The 20,765-nt window shown below is 35.9% G+C and overlaps 5 protein-coding genes and 1 non-coding gene across 7 annotated transcripts; 4 read left to right on the forward strand and 2 right to left on the reverse strand.

The window, feature by feature from the left end:
• Window positions 1-2,747: 2,747 nt before the first annotated feature.
• Window positions 2,748-11,515, forward strand: LOC101900672 (glutathione S-transferase 1). Its single transcript, XM_059131016.1, has 3 exons — window positions 2,748-2,766; window positions 10,613-10,714; window positions 10,778-11,515. Exons 2-3 carry the CDS (start codon window positions 10,620-10,622, stop codon window positions 11,352-11,354), a joined length of 672 nt encoding a protein of 223 aa, XP_058986999.1. The 5' UTR covers window positions 2,748-2,766; window positions 10,613-10,619; the 3' UTR covers window positions 11,355-11,515.
• Window positions 11,516-12,132: 617 nt separating this feature from the next.
• Window positions 12,133-12,204, forward strand: TRNAT-UGU (transfer RNA threonine (anticodon UGU)). The gene has a single exon. It is a non-coding gene; the product is annotated as a tRNA-Thr (tRNA).
• A 1,145-nt stretch (window positions 12,205-13,349) lies between these two features.
• LOC101889699 (protein saal1) lies at window positions 13,350-15,285 on the forward strand. Its single transcript, XM_005183725.4, has 3 exons — window positions 13,350-13,591; window positions 13,649-14,545; window positions 14,697-15,285. Exons 1-3 carry the CDS (start codon window positions 13,433-13,435, stop codon window positions 15,039-15,041), a joined length of 1,401 nt encoding a protein of 466 aa, XP_005183782.1. The 5' UTR covers window positions 13,350-13,432; the 3' UTR covers window positions 15,042-15,285.
• Window positions 15,286-15,305: 20 nt separating this feature from the next.
• On the reverse strand, window positions 15,306-16,934 carry LOC101900849 (uncharacterized). The gene is made up of 3 exons (XM_005183707.4): window positions 16,288-16,934; window positions 15,911-16,097; window positions 15,306-15,855 (listed from the first exon to the last, which is right to left on the reverse strand). Exons 1-3 carry the CDS (start codon window positions 16,873-16,875, stop codon window positions 15,464-15,466), a joined length of 1,167 nt encoding a protein of 388 aa, XP_005183764.1. The 5' UTR covers window positions 16,876-16,934; the 3' UTR covers window positions 15,306-15,463.
• A 722-nt stretch (window positions 16,935-17,656) lies between these two features.
• LOC101901022 (transcription elongation factor SPT4) lies at window positions 17,657-19,206 on the forward strand. 2 transcript variants are annotated; one of them, XM_059131123.1, is made up of 4 exons: window positions 17,657-17,816; window positions 17,873-18,035; window positions 18,165-18,319; window positions 19,005-19,206. In XM_059131123.1, the coding sequence occupies exons 1-3, from the start codon at window positions 17,748-17,750 to the stop codon at window positions 18,281-18,283; spliced, it is 351 nt and encodes a 116-aa protein (XP_058987106.1). In that variant the 5' UTR covers window positions 17,657-17,747; the 3' UTR covers window positions 18,284-18,319; window positions 19,005-19,206. The 2 variants fall into 2 exon arrangements, with proteins under 2 accessions (XP_058987106.1, XP_005183765.1); XM_005183708.3 differs by having other exon boundaries at window positions 18,165-18,313.
• Window positions 19,109-20,608, reverse strand: LOC101901472 (uncharacterized). The gene has a single exon (XM_005183711.4). It carries the CDS (start codon window positions 20,464-20,466, stop codon window positions 19,285-19,287), a length of 1,182 nt encoding a protein of 393 aa, XP_005183768.1. The 5' UTR covers window positions 20,467-20,608; the 3' UTR covers window positions 19,109-19,284.
• Between the last annotated feature and the right edge of the window lie 157 nt (window positions 20,609-20,765).

Here is a 20,765-nt window from a genome sequence, read left to right on the forward strand (position 1 = left end):
ATGCAATGTCTTGCCACACGCACAGGGACCTACAACTACCAATTTTCAGAGAAATTCTTGAAAAAATGTGTCGAAATCATCAAAATACCGAATATTGGGAGGTGCCGTTATATGGGGACTATACCAGAACGTGGACCGATATATCTCATTTTCAATACCAACCATCGTAGACTCAATACAAATTGCTCTGCTAAATTTTGGCGCTCTATGTCAAATAATGTGGGCTGTATAGTGATTTCAACAGACAGAAGGACAGACAGACAGGCAGACGGACATCGTTAAATCGACTTAGAATTTTATGCTGATTTTGAATATATATACTTTATGGGGTGTACGACGAATATTTAAGGATGATAAAGTTAATATACCCTCCTTTCCAAGGTGGATTTTGCCGAAAGATGCATGCCCCCGGCCTCGAGTTATGATTATTCACACCTATAGGGGAGGTTCCGAAGCAGTTGGCCAATATTGACCAATTCGAATCTGACCCAAGACTGATATAAATATTACAATGTACCAGATTAGGACTATATCGACTACTTCATATACTTTATATCAGATATGTGCACATTTTGGGAAAATCGAACATTCATATCTAATTTTATAAAATACATATTCAGATTTCTGGTTAAGAGAAATATTTAGGTTTTTTTAGTTTAGTTAGTTTGGTTAGTTTTAGTATTTCGCAAGTTATGACAGATATAAATATTGGAAATTGTTACCCTTTGTGGGAGAAGTAGCAGAAGAAATGGTCCGAGCTGTACCATCTTTATAAGAGATCCTGTGTTGATAGAAATATTCAGATGTGCCAAGTCTGTATGGAATTGGATTTTAATTTCGCGTTTTAATAGCTTCATGGATATTCAAAATTTTGACCCTATGTGGGAAAGGTACCAGAAGGAGTGGACCGATATATTCCATCTTTACAGCAGACCTTGCATTAATAAAAATATTGTGATGTATGTAATTTGAAAACAATCGGACACTTACATCACATTTTAGAAGAATTATAATTATTTCAAATGTTTACCCTTTGTAGGTGAGGTAATTGATGGAGTGGACCAATATTGTCCATTTTCGCACCTGAGGTAGCACTGAAATCAGATTACCCTTTCTCTTTCTGTGCATTAAATTATTTTCTTTGAAAATGATGACATTGTGTGGGAGAGGTACCAGATGGTGTGGACCGATATTGCCCATCTCCGAACTCGATCTAAGTTTGACAATTACACATTACAATGTACCAAGTTTGGATCAAATCCGATACACCTTTCGAGAATTATAGTGCTCACTTTTCAAAAAACCATGAAGTGGGTGCGGCCGTTAAATGGGGGCCCTACCAAAACGGGAACGTCCATAAACAATTTTATACTTTAAGGATTGTTATCTACCAAATCTTCTTAAATACCAAATTTAAGACAATTTCGTGGGTAAATGTGACTAGGTTTATCAAAATACCGAGTATGGTAGATGGGTATCGTTATATGTGCACCATAGGAAAACGTGGACCTAAATTTTCAATGTTCTGCCACGGATTATGACCTACATATACCAATTTTTAGGCAAATCCGTGGAACAATGTGGTAAAAATCATCAAAATAACGAATATCGAGAGATACCTAGTCCTGATGTAATGTCCAAGGTCCTGTTGTAATGTCCAAGGTCTGCGGACAAAATGTTTACGTGCCCAAGGCTTGAATACACCTTCCAGAATATTTTCACGATAATATTCGGCATTTATTCTGATGCCTCGGCCATCACCATGGCCGGCGCTTGAGTTCTGGTAGCCAACCGAAGGTGCACATTTTCAGCTGACCTCTTTGCGATAATTTTGTTTGTTTACAAACGGTTGGACAACGAATGTTTTCTCATTGGAGAAAACCAAATTCGGCAGTTCACCACTTTCGGCCAAGCGAAGCAACTCTTTAGCTCTTTCGAGTCTATTTTCTTTCTGTTGCGGTGTAAGTTCTTGCACTTTTTGGAATTTCAATGGCTTTAGCCCCAGCTCATTTTTCAATATTTGCCGAATGGAATATTGCGATATGTTCAGTTCACGAGCCATTTTTCGGCCATTGCGAAGCGGGTTTCGATCAAGTCGCTTCTTCAGATATCGAACCATTTCTGCTGATGTTGCTGTTTTCTTCCGTCCACTTCCTTGACGTCGGGCTACGCTACCAGTATCACGGTAACGAGCGATGGTACGAGCCACAAAAGATTTATTCACATTTTAATGCTGGAGTGCTCCAACGATAGCCGCTTGTGGTTTTCCAGCCAAATATAAAGAAATCACACTACCACGCTTGAATTCCATCACGCATAACTTTTTTTCTGGAAAATTCTCAGCAAAATGCCATTGTACACTTGTAAACAATATAATGAGCTGTCACTGGAATAATTTTAACAGGTGTCGGACGAGTGGCTTAGAAATGACAGCAGTCTGAAATTGGTTGCTGTTTTTTCATCTCACCCTGTAGATTACCTCTCTGAATATTTTTATTACTATTATTTTATTATTATTATTGCAGAGGGTATTAAAAGAATCACCCTTTACATATCATTTTTTTTAGATAGCAAAACCTCCCATCTGGCAACTTTAAATGCCCACTGTGTGCTCCCTCGTTTCTATGGCGCTCAGTTGTTTCATGTTTCGGAAAAAAATCAGTTCTCATTTGCAGCTCGTAACGGCAGGTCTTGATACGCACGCTAAACAAAAATCCAGTCGGCTGATCGCAATCAAAACAAAACAAGAACAAACTAAAACAAAAAAGTAAGTAAAAACGAATTTAATTCGATAATAGATGGAGAACACACACAAAAACAAACACAACGACAAATATAACATTTGCTTTGTGTGGATTTTTTGAAAAAAAAACAACAACAACAAATTCACGATAAAAGTAAAAGACGACAAATAAATAAAAACTTTTTTGCAAAGAGGGCGGCAGGGCACAACAAGTGTAAACAATAACAAATGCGAAACAAAAACAAATATTCAAATGAAGTAACGACAACAACAATAAAAAGAAAATTAAAATTGCACAGGCAACCTGCGACTGGGGGACTGAGAACTTTACTCAGCGCAAACTAGAGATTTATATGCATGCATGTATTTGTGTCTGTTATATTTCGCATTCTTTCTAATCACAAAATAACACTTAGGCCTGCGGGAACTGCTTTAAAACGCCGAATTGCTTTATGGAAAATTCCATTGATATTTGCTAACACCGCATGGAGTTAAGGCTTAATCCTATTATGGCTTTAACACTCTGATCGGCCTGAAATCTATACCATAGATAGATTTTGGCCTCCTGCTAAAAAATACGTAAAGTTTAACAGGCGATCGTAACCGGCTATCCGTTTTTCTTTAACCGAAAGTTCGGGTTAAAAAAAACGAAATATAACCGGATTTTTACAACACGATTTTCAATCAAATAAAATGATATGAGTATCAAATGGAAGCTTAATTGATAGCAAAACCGGTTTGTTAGTTAGAACAGAAAATAGTTTACTACATATTTGGCATACATTCCCACCAGTTATTCCCACATACTTACAAATTTTTAAGAATATTTTGTCGATGTTCCCGAAATATGCTCTTGTTTATGGGAGGAAGTCTTAAAGGCCGGTAACTAAGGAAAATTTTTAGTTTAAGAAAAAGTTCGGCCGCTAAGCCGGAATTTATTTATGCCTAGTCTTAAATTCTTTTTAGAACAGACCCACAAATACCAATTTTTAGACAAATCAGTGAAAAAATGTGGCAAAAACCATCAAAATACCGAATATCGGGAGGTACCGTTATATGGGGGCTATATCAAATCATGGACCCATGCATGCAATGTTCCGCCACCGAAGCTGGAACCCATTATGACCAACAAATACCAATTTTTAGACAAATCAGTGAAAAAATGTGGCAAAAATCATTAAATTACCGAATATAGGGAGGTACCGTTATATGGGGGCTATACCAAAACGTGGACCTATAATTACAATGATTCGCCACACGAACTAGGACCCATTATGAACAACAAATACCAATTTTTAGACAAATCAGTGAAAAAATGTGGCAAAAACCATCAAAATACCGAATATCGGGAGGTACCTTTATATGGGGGCTATACCACAACGTGGACCTATACATGCAATGTTTTGCCACACGCTCAGGGACCCGTTATGACCTACAAATACCAATTTCCAGACAAATCCGTGAAAAAATGTGGCATAAATCATCAAAATACCGAATATCGGGAGGTACTGTTATATGGGGACTATACTAGAACGTGGACCGATATATCTCATTTTCAATACCAACCATCCTAGACACAATGCAAATAGATCTGCTAAATTTTGGCGCTCTACGTCAAATAATGTGGGCTGTATCGTGATTTCAACAGACAGACGGACAGACAGACAGACGGACAGACAGACGGACGTTAAATCGACTTAGAATTTTATGCTGATTATGAATATATATATACTTTATGGGGTCTAAGACGAATATTTAAGGATGTTACAAACGGAATGACAAAGTTAATATACCCTCCTTTCCAAGGTGGAGGGTATAAAAATTTCATTTGATACTCATATCGTTTCTAAAAACCGGTGATATTTTGGGGTTTCCCTAACCTTCGGTTCAAGAAACCGGATAACCAGTTATGACCGCCGGAACAAAATTTTAAATGAAAAATTTCTTAAAATTAGAACTAATATATGGGAGGCATATCCAATTCTGAATCGATTTTCACTAAATTTGAGGGAGACATATTAACCTTTCATACCAAATAACATTGCTATAGAGTGCATGAAATCACTTCGAGAAGGATTATTAGAAACAAAAAAAAATAAAATAAAATTTGTTAAAAATTCTGTTAAAATATTAAAAATACCGAATACATATACGACGACATGGACCTGCATAGGCAACTTTTGTCGTAAGTTATCACAATATTTAAATGCGAAACTTGAAGAAAAATCTGTTTACAATGAAGCTAAAATCATCAAAATACCGAATATAGGGGGTACCTTTATATAAGGGCTATACGAAGACGTGGACCTGCACAGACAATTTTCTGGCATAGGCTGAAGTATCACTTACGAACTTCACATGCGAAATTTGAAACAATCCCGGTAAATAATGTCGCTATTTACCCCAATATCGGGGGGTACCGTTATATGGGGGCTATATGATAACTTTGACCTACATGGCCCAATTACGAACTTAACCTGCCTACTGGCAAAATATACACGTCTGCAAAAATTTAGCCTTCTATCTCAATTTGTTCGAAAGATAGCGTGATTACAACAGACAGGCAGACAGACGGACATGGCTAAATCGTCTTAGAATTTTACGCTGATCAAGAATATATATACTTTATTGGGTCTGAGATGAGTATTTCGAGGAGTTACAAACGGAATGACAAAATTAATATGCCCTCCATAGTATGGTGGAGGGTATAAAAATATATATATAGCAAAGATGGATTCCACAAAATGGAAACGTACGTCCCGAAATTCACTTCATTTGGGCTGATATTAGCCATTACTTGAACAATAAACCTAAAATCGGATTAAGGATATATATGGGAGCTATATGCAAATCTTAGCCGTTATCGATAAAATTTGTAAAAGGTATTTCTAGGCTGTATCTGATATCCAAATATCATTGTTGTCGAATGCATATTACGAATGTGTGGGACTTAAACACCAAATCGGATGAAACATACATATGTGAGCTATAGCTATATCTCATTCGATTTTCTCCAAATTTGATGTACTTGCTTCTAGACTGAATTCGGTCGGATATGCCAAAATTCAGGTCATTTGGACTTATTTTGGTAATATAATGCACAATTAACCCGATATCGGTTGAAGATATGTATATATGGAAGCTATATCCAAATCTGAACCGATCTTGAAAACATTTGATATACTTATTTCCGATCTGTATCTGATATCTGGCGCCAAAGATCATTGTTGTGGAATGCATATTACGTTTGTGAGGGACTTTTAACCCAAAATCGGATGAAACATATATATGGGAGCTATAGCTATATCTGAAGCAATTTACACCAAATTTGAAGTACAGGTTTCTAAGATGAATTCAGTTGTATATGCCAAAATTCAGTCCATTTGGGCTGATATTAGCCATTTGGTGCACAATAAACCTGATGTCGGATAAAGTTATATATGGAAGCTATATATCCTAATCTGAACCGATCTCGATAAAATTTGACAGAGGTATTTTCGAGCAGTGTCTGATGTGCGGTTACAAATATCTTTCTAGTGGAGTGCATATTACGCATGTGAGGGACTTAAAACCCCAAATCGGATGGAACATATATATGGGAGCTATAGCTATATCTGCACAGATTTTCTCCAAATCTAATGTACTTGCTTCTAGACTGAATTCAGTGGGATGTACAAAAATGCAGGTCTTTTGAACTTATATTGGCCATTTGGTGCACAACTAACCCGAAATCAGTTGAAGGTTTTTGGGAGCTATATGATCCGATTATCACGAAGAGGGTTTGTCGTTGGGCCAAACAAATATTATTTCGAAAATTTCAGCTCAATCGGAAAATAAATGTGACCTGCATTTTGTTCACAAGAATACATGGACTTACATTCATAAATGGACTCAGAAAGTGATTCTATGAAAATCTTCAAAAGTAATTATGGGTCTATCTCGCTTCCTTCTCCATGCTACAAAAAAATGCACAAAGACATAATACCCTTACCACTATGTGGTGTAGGGTATAAAAACAGGCCTGAGTGTAGTAATTTTTGTTGAAACTCATTTACAAACACATTTACAGCATATGCGAGTTGCTATCATTAATGAATTATCGGACATATAATGATATATGTATGTGAAACGACAACAACATCAACTATTGCTAATGACAACAAATGACTGACACAATCTACTATATGCGTGAATATACTAAGAAGAACAAGAAAAACTAACTGGTCATTTTGTGCACCCTGAAAGAATTATGTCATCTATTCAATCCATACCATAAAGGCAACATTTTCAATATAAATCTCTTTAAGGCTCTAAAACCTTTAAGTTTAAAGGATTCCATAAAAACAGAAAACAATTGATTCAGGGCAGGAATAAAGTTTTGAAAATCCCCTAACATCTCCTCCAATAATAATGTGTATTTTATTCATTCATAAACTCGAAAAATTGTTGAAAACAAATCCGTTATAAGCTATATAGGAATTATGAACATGATACTCAGTGGTGGCTGAATTGCCATGTAATATATTGCACTTGTGGTTTTCGCGTAGGGGTGATAACAAGCTTGTCATGCTAGGGAGGGTCATATGTCAAGTTTGGAATGGAAACGAAATGCTTTACTTTCTAACAGACACTTTGCCAGTTCGCGAATGAAAGTTCTAAACTGCATTAATAATTTGTTTGCAATTTTTTTTTTTATTTTGAATTTCCTATTGTTTGCACTTATTTATAGGAACTTGTGAAAAAAACGCTGTAAAATTTCCTACTGCAATGACAACAAAACCGCTGACCACCTTTAAATGGAGGAGAACAAAGGCAATTATGGCAAACAGAAAATAAAATAATTTCATAATTTAGAAAGTGATAAGATTGTGTACACCAGATACCTGCATTTATAAGTATATGGGCATGGAGGGCACAGCTAGCTAATAACCTCTGATAATTAAATAATCTTTAACCAATGTTCTCTGCCATAGATAACCTCTTGGAAATCTTATCATTGCATGAGATAAAATAAACTGATGAACATAATTATATTTGAATCAGGGTGAGAGAATTTTTAAACAATTATCAAGTTTGACACATTTTCAAAATAAACATTGAAATAAATTCCAAAAAAATAGGCTTATCTTAGCCCAGGTAAAAAGCAAAATCTTTACCTCCCCTGGAAGAATTCCATAGTCACCTTTGAAGAGCTTGATAATTTGTTATCTACCAATAACACATGTTCACATATATACATATGTTCATATGTCGTACAGAAGTAATATCAGCTACTTCAAATGTCATGCAGATAACATGACAATGTTCTGGAACAGGAAAGCTATTACCTCTAAACAAAATAATAATGAAAACAAGTAAAAAAGTATCAGCCGGTTTTGCTGACAAATGTATACCCTCAGCAAATGTTCGATTGTTTAAATATATTTTGACTTTTCTTGTGATTATTCAAATTGTTTGAGTAGGTTCCGAAGGAATGGACCGATATTGTTCATTTCGTATCGGATCTAAATAAATATGATATAAATATTGCGACGTGCCGGGTTTGGACTATATTGGTTATTTCCTTCACTTTATGTGAAAAATGTGATAATTTTTACAAAATGTTATAAAAAATTGTGAAGTAAAATTGTGATCCTTTGTGGGTGAGGTACCAGTAGGGGTTCGCAGCTATGTATCATCTTCGCAACAGATCTTGAGTTAGCGAAAATGTTTGTATGTGCGAAATTTGAAGAGAGTTCGAAGCTTATTTCGTTTTCTTTGGGCGTATTGTTTCTCAAAGTCTTGAACCCTATGTGGGGGAGATACCAGAAGAAATGGTCCGATCTCTATCATCTTTATAAAATATCTTCGTTTGATGGAAATATTGAAATTTACTAGGCCTGAATAGAATCGAATGTTATTTCTGCGTTTTTTGAGCTTAATGGATATTCAAAATGTTGACCCCTTGTGGGGGAGGTACCAGAAGCAGTTGACCGATATATTCCATCTTCACATCAGATCTTGAGTTAGTATAAAAAATGGGATGTGTGACATATGAAGAGAATCGGATGCTTATTTCGGATTTTATAATCGTTTTGGTTATTTAAAGCTTTTATTCTTTGTGGGCGAGGTACCAGATGGAATGGTCCGATCTCTACCATCTTTATAACAGATCTCGTGTTGATTAAAATATTGAGATGCGCCAGGTCTATATGAATGCGGATGTTAATTTCGTGTTTTATGAGCTTCATGGATATTCAAAATGTTGGACCTTTGTGGGGGAGGTACCTGAAGGAATTGACCGATATATCCCGTTTTCGCAGCAGATCTTGAGTTAGTATAAATAATGGGATGTGTAAAATACGAAGAGAATCGGAAGCTTATTTCGAATTTTTTAATCGTTTTGGTTATTTAAAGCTTTTATCCTTTGTGGGGGAGGTACCAGATGGAATGGTCCGATCTTTACCATCTTTATAACAGATCTTGCGTTGATGGAAATATTGAGATGTAACTAAGCCTAAATGGAATCGGATGTTAATTTCGCGTTTTATATCCAAATTTTGACTCTTTGTGGGGAGGTACCAGAAGGAGTGGACCGATATACTCCATCTTTACACCAGACCTTGGGTTAATAAAAATATTGTAATGTGTGTAATTTGAAGCCAATCGGACTCTTACATCACATTTTATTAAAGTTATAATTATTCAAAATTTTGACCCTTTGTGGGGGAGTTACTTGATGGAGTGCACCGATATTGTCCATTTTCGCACCTGACCTAGCACTGATGCAAATATTAGGATATGCAAAGTTGGAGGAAAATCGGATAATCCATTCTCTTTCTGTGCAGCAAACTTTTTTTTTGGAGAATTTCTATCTTTAATGGGGGAGGTACCAGAAGGAGTGGACTGATTTTGCCCATCTCCGAGCTCGATCTTAGTTTGAAAATAATATTACGATGTACCAAGTTTGCACCAAATCGGATACTCTTCGAGAGTTATCGTGCGCACCATCCAGCCAGACAGTCGGACGAACATCGCTTAATCCACTTTAAATGCCCTGAATCGGATGCAAAGAGACCCAGGGTATAAACCCGTTTTTTCGATGAGGCACGTTTTAGCCGTATCAAATAATATAACCCTCTCTAGCCATATGGGTGAGGGTATAATTACAAGTGGCTTTTGAAAATCGCGAAAAAACGAGTAATAACCAAGTTATTTCTGGAGTACCATTTGCTTGAATTTAATTATTAGGCGATACTTTAACAGAGGGCAATCGTATTTCGTTTTTGTGTTGTCGAAATTATAAAAGACAGATGAACTGAAATGTTATTACTCACTGTTTCCTTCAAATATTTTACAACGGCACTTACTGCTTGTAAGGGGAGTATACTTCTAACACGACGAGTTACCAAGTTCCAAAAAAAAAAATCATAACATTTATCACTGTCCCCTTTAGTTAGTTTCACTTAAAAAGTATCCAAAACGCCAGCGTCACTTGTTGTTGAATAAATTATTCCAGTTGTTCATAGCTACGACTCCTCGAATCTAGAATACAGTAATAATTTACTTTAAAATACAAAAACAATATGAAAAACAAAATCATAAAATGTACCTTTTCTTAGGGGACAAAGTGCCCTTTTATGACACCAGTAAATCCCATGTGGAAGTAATAGTGAATCTTGCTTGGTTGCCAAGGCAGCCATAAGTAGTCACTGCCATATCTGCAGATCAAATTTCATTAACCTCCTTGATAATGTGTCATTAGTTATCCATATGTCTCAATGGTAATCCAAACAAGGCAATTTTCCTTTTTTCGAAAAAAATCTATAATGAAAAGTAAAAAAGATATTCTTTAAAATCAGTAACCAAATCCTTTCCTTTTCATTACAGAATCAAAATGGCAAAACCCGTTCTATACATGGCCACATTGAGCCCACCCTCGCGAGCAGTTATGTTAACTGCCAAGGCTATTGGTTTGGAATTGGAATACAAGTAAGCACATTCCCTTTTTATATGCATAGATTAAAAACATGACTTAATTATTTTCATTTACAGACCCATCAATTTACTCAAAGGTGAACACTTGACACCGGAGTTCGTGAAAATGAATCCCCAACACACCATTCCCACATTGGTCGATGGCGAGGCCATTATTTACGATTCACATGCCATCTGTGCATATTTGGTAGAGAAATATGGCAAAGATGACAAGCTGTATCCCAAAGATTTGCTACAGCGTGCCCAGGTTGATGCCCGCCTTCATTTCGATTCCGGTCACTTGTTTGCCCGTCTACGTTTCCTCTACGAACCGATTTTGTATTATGGTTCGACAGATTGTTCAATTGATAAAATTGCCTACATTCAAAAATGTTGGGAAATTATGGAGGGATTTCTCAAGGATCATCCATATGTGTGCGGTGATGAGTTAACTATTGCCGATTTTTGTTGTGTCGCCACCATTACATCGGTCAATGATGTGGCACCCATTGATGAATTTAAATTCCCCAAAGTGTTGGCCTGGCTGAAACGTATGGCCGAATTACCGTATTATAAGGATACAAACGAGGAGGGTGCCGAAGAATTGAAGAGAATTTTCAAGGAAAAATTGGCCGAGAATCGTGGAGCTAAATAAGCAGAAGTACAAATTTTTCAAAACCATACAACGGGATCAAGATGTTATACTATTTAAACGATCATGCACAGATATACAAATATATATTTACACATATGAATGTAATTCTAAAATTTACTTTGTTTTAACAAAAATAATAAACATTGCAAATGTTAAGAATATTTCGAAAGTGAATTTTAGGGTATATTTCCAAATGGAAACGGATACAAAATCGATTTACATTTTTATGTTTTTGCCATATCTCTCAACAAGTATTTACTACCAAATCTATTCCATTGACCAGCCAAGTATACCTAACTTCGTCCAGAGGATCTCTGGCTACAGCCCATAAAGGTAGCAAAATTCCTAAACCTGTTAATCCGGTTCAACAGCCTTTAAACAACAGAGCATACATTTCACCGTTACAACAATCAAATTTATTAAATGGTAACACATATTGAGGGTTATTAAGCCATTTTCATCCTATTTTCCAACTCATCTGACTTTTTAACAGCAATTGCTTCTCTTCTGGAAAATCACGATAAAGTCATTTTAAAATTCCGCATATCAGCTAATCAATAATTTCTACGCTTATTATAACACAAATTAAATTTTAAATATTTAACAGATTTCCAACAGCCATTTACCCCTTCAACAGATATTGGTAGCATTGTTTATAACAGTTTCTTGTACACTTTGCCGATAAGGGTAAATTCGAACAGTGTTTGCCTGAATGGCCCACATGTCGATATGTGAATGGTTGGTTTTGTAATTGGCTTTGTCAACGCGCCCAACACCAGCCTCTTTAGCTCAGTGGCAGAGCACTGGTCTTGTAAACCAGGGGTCGTGAGTTCAATCCTCACAGGAGGCAATCAAGGTTAACTTTTTATAACAAAAAGATTTTTTTAATTAATTTTATACAACAAAAAATAATTATATATTGAACATATTTTTTGTCCCCGTCATTTTTTGATTTGCTCTTCTAAATTTCGGCATAGATCCGGAACTTCTTGTTTAGCATACAAAGAAAATTTCTTTTGGGAGGTGAGAGCGGACGTAAAATATTAATATTTGTCTCGTTCAACTCCCTTTATATGCCTTTATATTTAGAATGAAATTGACTAAATGTAGTAAAAATGTGAGATAATACGAAGAAGTTTCCCTAAAGGAAATTGAGCTTACATAAATACGTTTGAGTTACGGACTTACCCCGGATGCGATGCGCAAGATCTTTTTACATCCCGCAGTCTGGCTGACCAATTCTTTCATGATGACGTGCTTTAAAATACAAGGGTAGAAAGAAACCCGAATTTCACAAAAATAAAATAATGCAGCAAACACTGTCAACTTTCAAGCGAGCTTCATAAAGTTCTCTTGAAGAAGCTCTAAAAGTGGTGCTAAACCTCACACTGGTGATAATCTACATCTTTTGGGAGGCTCCACGGAATGCAATAGGCAAATTTTTACCCTATATTGTGCCAATGTTGCGAACAGGACCATGAATTTACATCGGTATCAAGCTTCGTGGTTCATATCTCCCGCACCAAAAAACCGCTTTCTGTATTTTCAGACTTCATTGCAACATAGGAGAAAATGAGAAAGTTATAGTATTGGGGCTTCAAACGGCTTAAAATATCGAGGTACAAAAAGGCAGACCCTGCAGAAGCCTACATATATCGAAAATTTATTTATAAACAATCATTTTAGAAACTCAGCAATACCTAACCTCATTTCGAAAATCCCTCCAATTTTGCGTTGAGTTTTCCTTCAGATTAGTTTGAGTCAATTTCATGACTGTGCAGTAGCACCATCCTGTTGGCCATCAATAGGAATTTCAGGCACCTTTCGAAAGCAGTCCAAGCACAAATGAAAACAACTTTTACCCGCTTAAACTCAACTTTTAACAGTTTTTTTTTTTAATTTTTAAGCGTTTGTTTGCGCCAGTTGCGACATTTTTGACGGCGATGGTTTCTTATTTGGGAAATCACAATAAAATAATAAACCGGCTGGCTATTCACCATAAATTGATAACACATCTGAGCGTCTGTATACAAAAACAACTTTTCAACTTTTGTTTTGGAACAGCTTGACGGAAAGAGATGTCTTCACCGGCAGCCCAGACAAAGGAAGAAAAATCCACTGATTCCAATGCGAAAACTGAAGAAAATACTAAAACTCTTAACGAGGAAGAAGGTGCCTCTTGCAATCCAACTTTGCCGGATGCCGACGCCGAAGATCCAGACATCAAGCTTTTAAAGGTAAGGGACATAAGTGGAAGTACTTGACAGATTTGTTAATGCACTTTTACTTCAAAGGGTGATGCTATTGGGGATACCCTTTACAGTGAACGTTTTGTATTGAACACACTGCTAAAACTAGCAGAGGTAAAGAAAGATCTGCAAAATGAAGTGGAAGTGGAACGCGATCTTTGTTCCCTTTGGGATATGACAATAGAAAAGGATGTTGTGCTGTTTCTGTTGCAACAAGATGTTTTGGAAATATTTGCTGGCATAATAAGGGCCACAGAAGATAAACGCCTTTCGGAAATTCTTGTTGGCATACTGGCAAATATGTGTAATGTTGGCGAGACTCGACAGCAATTGGAACAACAAGAGGAAACGGTTCAGGTGCTGCTGGATTTAAGCTCATGCTTAGACTCCCTTACACTGGAACAGCTAATGCGTCTTTTTGCCGTGGTATTTGTCAAAATGGAAGAGAGCAGCGTTAACAAATGGTATGACTATCTCTTGAAGTCGGATCAGTTTGTAAAAAACATCTGCTTTATATTGGCAAGCGCAGCCAATAATACACTGGTCCTGCAGACAATGGAAACATTAAATGCCATTTTGGCAAAATTTGCTGTACTGGAGGAAAATAAGGATGTCAAAGTGCCTACTTTTGAGAAAGTATTTGTTGATACCACCCTTGTGGGTGCCACCATCGAAGGACTGCAATCGTTACACAAAGATTCTACCAAAAATTTGGATAATTACGACACGGTGGCGGAGAGTGTTATCAAGGGAAATCAAACATTTTGTAATATACATAGTATTCTAAGTCAATACGAGGAGATAAGCAAGGAGTCATATGCCCCATTCAATGATGAAATGCTTTTATGCCTTAAGGAGATTCTTAAGACTGTGGAGGATGAACCGAATTCATGGCAACAATACGAGACAATTGTATTGGATAGCATCAATGATATACTGAGGGTAAGTGAAAGAGCTTATAAGATGTTATAAAACACATAAAATTTAAAGAAGGGAGGTTTAAAATCAATGGATGGTGTATAACATATCTAATATGCGTAATATTTTGTATCGTACCATTCTGAGATATAAATATTTTCCCCAATCTTTTCAGGTGCTCAGTAGTCCATTCGATCTGGAGATTGCACAAAAATTACTAAAGTTACATTACAACATATCCATGAGTTTGGAGGAACGTCTCAAAAAGCCAACAAAAACAAATGATTTTGAAGAGTCTTCCGACGATGATAACGATGCAAATTTTGAATTATTGCTCAGTACAGTATTGAGTACAATATTATTTATAATACTCAAAACTGATGATCAAACATTAAGACAGTGCTTTACCATATGCCCCCGAAAGTATGCAATGCAACTTTTCGATACATTTACACAACCAATAGAAAATGAATCATTAAAAGCGTGTTACAACAAATTAAAAGATATTCTCAAAGTATAATGCAACAATAGTGCCGTAGTGTAGATTTTTATACATATATATATATTCTAAAATCAAGTTTTTTTTTGTAAGAAAGAAATTATAATGTTTTGTAGTCAAAATTAAATGAAATTTCAAAACGGGTGATCTTTTAGAAAAAAATTGTTAAATAACTGACTGTGGAGTGTTTGGTAGCCAAAATTAAAGCAGATTTTAAAATTAATGATTAATTTGTAAAATAAAACAAATTTTGGAATAAGTAAAACATGTTTTTTAATAAATGGGTTTAATAGAAAAATGGTGACGATACTAAACCAATATTGAAGCAAAGTCAAATTAATTTATTATCTCAGAAACAAAAAAAAAAAAAAACAAATAACTTTTTTAAGAAAACTTAACATTAATTCTATTAATTCTACATTAAAATCGTTTAAGTACTAAATTTAAAGCTTGTCATTTTTGTTATTGTTCTTCTGGTTTTGTTTCATTTTCAAACGCAACATATCCGCCCAGGATGATTTACCCAATTTCAATGAATTATTAACATCTATTTGTAATTTACACGAAAGTTCCTTATCTGTGGGCCATTTAAAGCTATGCTTGTCTTCCAACAAACCACCATTCAAATGCTGCAGAGATGGGTCAAGAGTAATGCTTGTATCGTTCTTTCGTAAGTTTGCCACAATCGAAGTATTCTTTTCAATTTCATCGGAAATATTTATTACAATTGATTCGGCATGGTCAGATTTGATAGAATTCTCTCCATTTAATTCGGATAATTGCAATTCCATTGAATTGCCATTGAAGTTGACATTTATGTTGCCATGGACGCCAGCTGAAATAAAAATTGAAATTTAAAAATTTCCATATTATTTAAAGGCCATTCTTACTCATTTTGAGATTCCCATCGGGATGCTGGACATTTATCTTACTAGTTTTATGCATATTTTTTAGGTCCAAATCGCCCGAATTAGTTTCAAATACTGATGATTCTACATAACAGCAATTTGTAGTTATGTTACCCTGATCGGTCTTGCAAACTATTTCATCTCCTTGTAGCTTATCTAAAATAATGTGCTAGATGTATTTTTGTAAAGGAAAAGAACAGCGATGCAATGATTATTTTAGAAAAAAAAACATAAAATAATTAAACAAAAAGTGGTTTAATTTTGCCGGGATGACTAAGGTCTCAGACCAATCCTTAGGAAATAGGATTATTCCAACATACAGTACTATAAGAATATAAGAATACCATAGACTAACTTACGCCTTTATTGTTCGTCACAATCTTTGTTCTCTTGCCAAGTAAGAGGCCACGACTAAACACATTTCCATTAATACTCTCAACGCTTATATCTTCAGCTTTTACATCCGATACAGTTATATAATTTTCTGCTTTTAATTTAAGGAAATCTCCAAATATTTTGGAAATATTTGCTCCACTATTCGATGTAACTTCTACACTGGCCTTTACTGGTACCTCTAACTCACAATGAAAATCACCAGTATCCTCCTTGAGTCGCTTTACAAGAACCTCAACACTATTCTCATCATCGCTGACCGTGACATTCATTGTTGCCGGACAATTTTTGGCGGGACCACCATGTAATTGGGCAATAAAAACATCGCCACTTGGATATTCGTGGACATCGGCAGATCGAACTTTTATGAAAATATCCGAAATAACTTTGACATTACATGACGGGCTCAAATATCGCAATGTTTCCTCATGGACAAACTTCATCGCTGCAGCAGTTTTAGTTTTGGAGGAAGCTTTTTTCGTTGGGTGTGCATAAAAGCGAAGAGAGTTAAAGGTCCGTTGTAAAACTGGCGCCAATGGACGCAATGTAAACATTCTTTCGAGTGAAAAAAAGTAATAAAATTACTTTCAATAATTCTATGTTTCGATGAAAACGAAAACAGCGGGGACAGCGGGAATGTGGGGAATGTTTATTTTTTTTTTTTGAGTTAGGGTACACTAGATATGAAAAAGGCCGAAGCAAGCAACAGCTGATAACAGGAAACACCAAGCGCCATTTAGCTAGGAACACAATTGGAGCGAACGACGAATTTTTCGCGGCGTATGTTCGTCGTCAAAAATAAAAAACATATGTGTATATGGAAATGCACACAATCACGGCGCCGGCGAAAATTTTGTCGGACGCCGCGAACTCAATTAGCTTTATTTCTATATCATACGCCGGCGAACCGCGCACAAAACAGTACAAAGTGGCTATACTTGTACGAATTTTATGTGTTTTAGTAAATAAAGTTACTTTTTACTTTAAAATTTGTTATGGTCACTCTACTATCTGTTACTCGTATAAAAAAACATAATTAATTTGTTTATTTATTTGTGTACTTGCGCCTGAGTGAAGATGGATATCAGTGAATTTATAATAGAGAAGATGGACATAAGTGAATTTATAATAGAGAACGTAAAGAATTATGAGTTCTTGTATAATTCGGCCTCAAAAGACTACAAGAATAAACTTTATAATTTTAATAATGTATAATTAATAAATAAATAAATAAATACCGCAATCGGTTTTTTCAACGATAGTATCGCTATCAAAAAAAAACCATTGATAGTCTAGTGAAAACCAAACTATCGATAGTACCATCGATAGTTTGCCAGCTCTATTGTTTACTGTTATTCTGGACAATTCGTTAGCTTTGCGTGTTTTTCTTGAAATATATCAAAAACTAATTTATACTATAGCAAAAATGTCTTTCGACACAATTCCCAAAGATCTGCGAGGATTGCGTGCATGCTTGGTGTGCTCCCTTATCAAGGTAAGTTTCTTGATGGATGAACAGAATTCGTGGCATTAAACGATGTTTCTTTTCAGACTTTCGACCAATTCGAGTATGATGGCTGCGACAATTGCGATGAGTTTTTGCGCATGAAGAATAACAAGGACAATGTTTACGACCATACCAGCAACAATTTTGATGGACTTATTGCTTTAATGAGTCCCGAAGATTCTTGGGTGGCCAAGTGGCAGAGGATAGGTGAGTAGGTGTGGAAAATATCAAAGAATCCAGTGATTTACTCTGTTGTGGTGCAACTTGGTTGCTATATCTTCCCAATAGCAAAATTTAACCTAAAGATCAAATAGTAATTTGTTTTCTCTCCTTTAGGTCGTTTCACTAGGGGAATCTATGCAATATCTGTCTCGGGAACCTTGCCACAAGCAACACTGAGAGAAATGAAAAGTCGAGGCATCCCCTATAGACCCAGAGATACAAGCCAGCGTTAGAATAAGATCGGAAAGTGTGAAAATCCTCACGTAAGTGTAAATATATAATGGATTCCCAATTAACTTTTGAAAGCGTTAATGATTTTCTATGATGTAGAAATAACATGCAATGAAATTATGTCCATACTCCATAAAAGTTCAAAGGTTTGTGTGGAAGTTAAAGACCCCTTGCCGACAACACCTTACATCATAAAAAGCATTATGCATTCATATTGGTGGCATATTGTCTTGGTCGCTAATTAAATTTAAGGAATTCTCTTAGAATTTCAATAACGAAATCTTATAATTGTGAAATTAATACATTACTTATTATCATATCTGTCGAGTTATGAGAGATCAAACGATCGACTGATATATAAAATGCTGTAGTCTATTACTTTACGGTTCATGTTTAACAAAATAATTATACATAAAATAATGGCGTGAGGAAACCTTTACTTCTACAGTAATTCAATTGTAATAGTCTCTTATTAAAACTAGTTCAATTATTTCTGCGGGCATTAAATAACACCTAATCATTATTTGCACCAGCACATTGAACTTGTTGCAACATATTTTCTCTGTGTAATATTCATAACCAGTAATTAAACCTATATAGTGGTTTTGCCATAATACATACCTAAATATGCCCTACATCCATTGAATAACATTTACTCATATTTTTTAAATTTTTGTATAGGTATGTGGTAACATGCGAACATTTCATTTCTTCTATTTTTAGGCTGTCAGCATCAATAATGGGGTTCTTCTTCTGCAGTTACTGACACTGAAATCAAAAACCTCGATTTCTTTATACCTATACATGGAAGGAAACACCCAACAGACTTACAATATATTTAAAAAAGGAATACTTTATTAAACTTTTATAATATAGTGAAAAAAGTTAAAAAATTCAATAAAAAATAATAATATACAAACATTAAGTACGCAATAACATGCATATACAAATAATTTATTTGATGGCTCCAACACCTTTTTCTTCGAATGGTTCATTTTGCGCATTACAATGGTTCCATGCGCAAACCTTCTCCACCGGCAGTTGTGGCATGTACTCCAAATCCGGCACCTTCCAATTCTTCTTTCAACTTCCAATAGACTTCATTGCTGGCATAATTTTCGGGCAAAAGAACAATGGCGTAACCACCAGCACCGGCTCCAGTTATTTTACTAAAGAATCCCCGCTTAAAGGCAATTGAAAATATTTGCTCCAGCTTTGGATGTGTTACACCAATGGCTTTCATGAGATCATTGTTAATTTGAAAGAGCTGTTCCAGTTTTTCGAATTTTTCGCTGTCATCTTGACATGTACCGAAATTTTCATACAAAGGTATGGCTGTATTGACCAAGGCTTCACAGGCATTCCAAATGGCATTGATGACCTCGGGGAATGTTTCGCCTAAATGTCGGACCTTTGCCACGATATCTGCTGTGGACCTCTTCACCTTGCTGTCCACCAAAAGAATATGAAGTGGTCGCAAAATTTTGACTGGCTGGAAACCTTGACCCTTGACAAAGCGTAACATGCCGCCGTATGTGCAGACAGTGTTGTCTATTCCCGACGGTGTACCGTGCATGACACGTTCCGACTCAAAAGCCCATAGAGATATCAACTGCTGATTTTCTTCATCCTTGTAGTTTGTCAAATCAAAATGTTGGGCATAGGCAAGAAAAGCAGATGCCAAAGCGGCACCATATGAGGCTGAGCTGCCTAAGCCAGCTCCTATATTCAACTCAGTGTCGATGGTAATGGTAAATGGCTGTTGCAATTCCAAGTCTTTAACTGGTGATGACAATATGGCTCCAGCCAATAAATAATAAATTGAAATAAAAGCCTTTTGTGTCTGTTGCTTCTTCGGTGAACCCAAATCAATTGTTTCATCCTGCTGTTTGGCCAATTCCAAACGAACTTCCTCCAGCAATTGAACGGCATTGTCCAATTTATACTCAGAAAATTTGGAACGGCAGCGTTTTAAGAAAGCATTAAAGCTGGCAATGTCGATTTCAAAGATTGTATTTAGTGCCTCCAATTTAAACGAAACTTTGCTGCTATCTTCCGTTGTATTCTGGAATTTAAGTGTCGTTCCTACACCCACTACGGCTGCCAAAGCAGGTTTGTGGTAAACCACTGCATGCTCGCCATGCAAAATGATCTTGCCAGGTGATTTGACTTGGAAATTCAACATTATATAACTGTAAGCAAGCCAAACAAAGCAGTGAACTCGATGACTTCAACAGAGCAAAGAGATAATCCGGGCTTCTTCCTCTTTCAAACAAAGCGAAAAAAATTCAAATGAGCAACTGGATATCTTAAAAACTGATCTTTTCTAACAAAATAACGATGAATGCGTAGCTTGGCTTGCTTTTTTCGTGTATGTAAATTTGGTTTAAATGTTACAACACTTCCAAGCTCAGCTTAAAAACGACTGACAAAGTTTATGCTCGTTTGTTGTTCCCCTCCTCTGTATGCTGGCTGTTTCTTCCA

This window comes from Musca domestica, unplaced genomic scaffold (genome assembly GCF_030504385.1).
Source record: "Musca domestica strain aabys unplaced genomic scaffold, Musca_domestica.polishedcontigs.V.1.1 8, whole genome shotgun sequence".
Classification (NCBI taxonomy): Eukaryota; Metazoa; Arthropoda; class Insecta; order Diptera; family Muscidae; genus Musca; species Musca domestica.

What these genes read in the sequence shown, in the direction of transcription:
- LOC101900672 (XM_059131016.1), top strand. Translation starts at nt 10,620, where the DNA reads ATGGCAAAACCCGTTCTATACATGGCCACATTGAGCCCACCCTCGCGA. An exon ending in GGTTTGGAATTGGAATACAA is followed by an intron (nt 10,715 to 10,777) that starts GTAAGCACATTC and finishes TTTCATTTACAG; the next exon opens with ACCCATCAATTTACTCAAAG.
- LOC101889699 (XM_005183725.4), top strand. Translation starts at nt 13,433, where the DNA reads ATGTCTTCACCGGCAGCCCAGACAAAGGAAGAAAAATCCACTGATTCC. An exon ending in CAGACATCAAGCTTTTAAAG is followed by an intron (nt 13,592 to 13,648) that starts GTAAGGGACATA and finishes TTTACTTCAAAG; the next exon opens with GGTGATGCTATTGGGGATAC. An exon ending in GCATCAATGATATACTGAGG is followed by an intron (nt 14,546 to 14,696) that starts GTAAGTGAAAGA and finishes CAATCTTTTCAG; the next exon opens with GTGCTCAGTAGTCCATTCGA.
- LOC101900849 (XM_005183707.4), bottom strand. Translation starts at nt 16,875, where the DNA reads ATGTTTACATTGCGTCCATTGGCGCCAGTTTTACAACGGACCTTTAAC. An exon ending in TTGTGACGAACAATAAAGGC is followed by an intron (nt 16,098 to 16,287) that starts GTAAGTTAGTCT and finishes AAATACATCTAG; the next exon opens with CACATTATTTTAGATAAGCT. An exon ending in CGATGGGAATCTCAAAATGA is followed by an intron (nt 15,856 to 15,910) that starts GTAAGAATGGCC and finishes TTTTTATTTCAG; the next exon opens with CTGGCGTCCATGGCAACATA.
- LOC101901022 (XM_059131123.1), top strand. Translation starts at nt 17,748, where the DNA reads ATGTCTTTCGACACAATTCCCAAAGATCTGCGAGGATTGCGTGCATGC. An exon ending in TGGTGTGCTCCCTTATCAAG is followed by an intron (nt 17,817 to 17,872) that starts GTAAGTTTCTTG and finishes GTTTCTTTTCAG; the next exon opens with ACTTTCGACCAATTCGAGTA. An exon ending in GGCCAAGTGGCAGAGGATAG is followed by an intron (nt 18,036 to 18,164) that starts GTGAGTAGGTGT and finishes TCTCTCCTTTAG; the next exon opens with GTCGTTTCACTAGGGGAATC.
- LOC101901472 (XM_005183711.4), bottom strand. Translation starts at nt 20,466, where the DNA reads ATGTTGAATTTCCAAGTCAAATCACCTGGCAAGATCATTTTGCATGGC.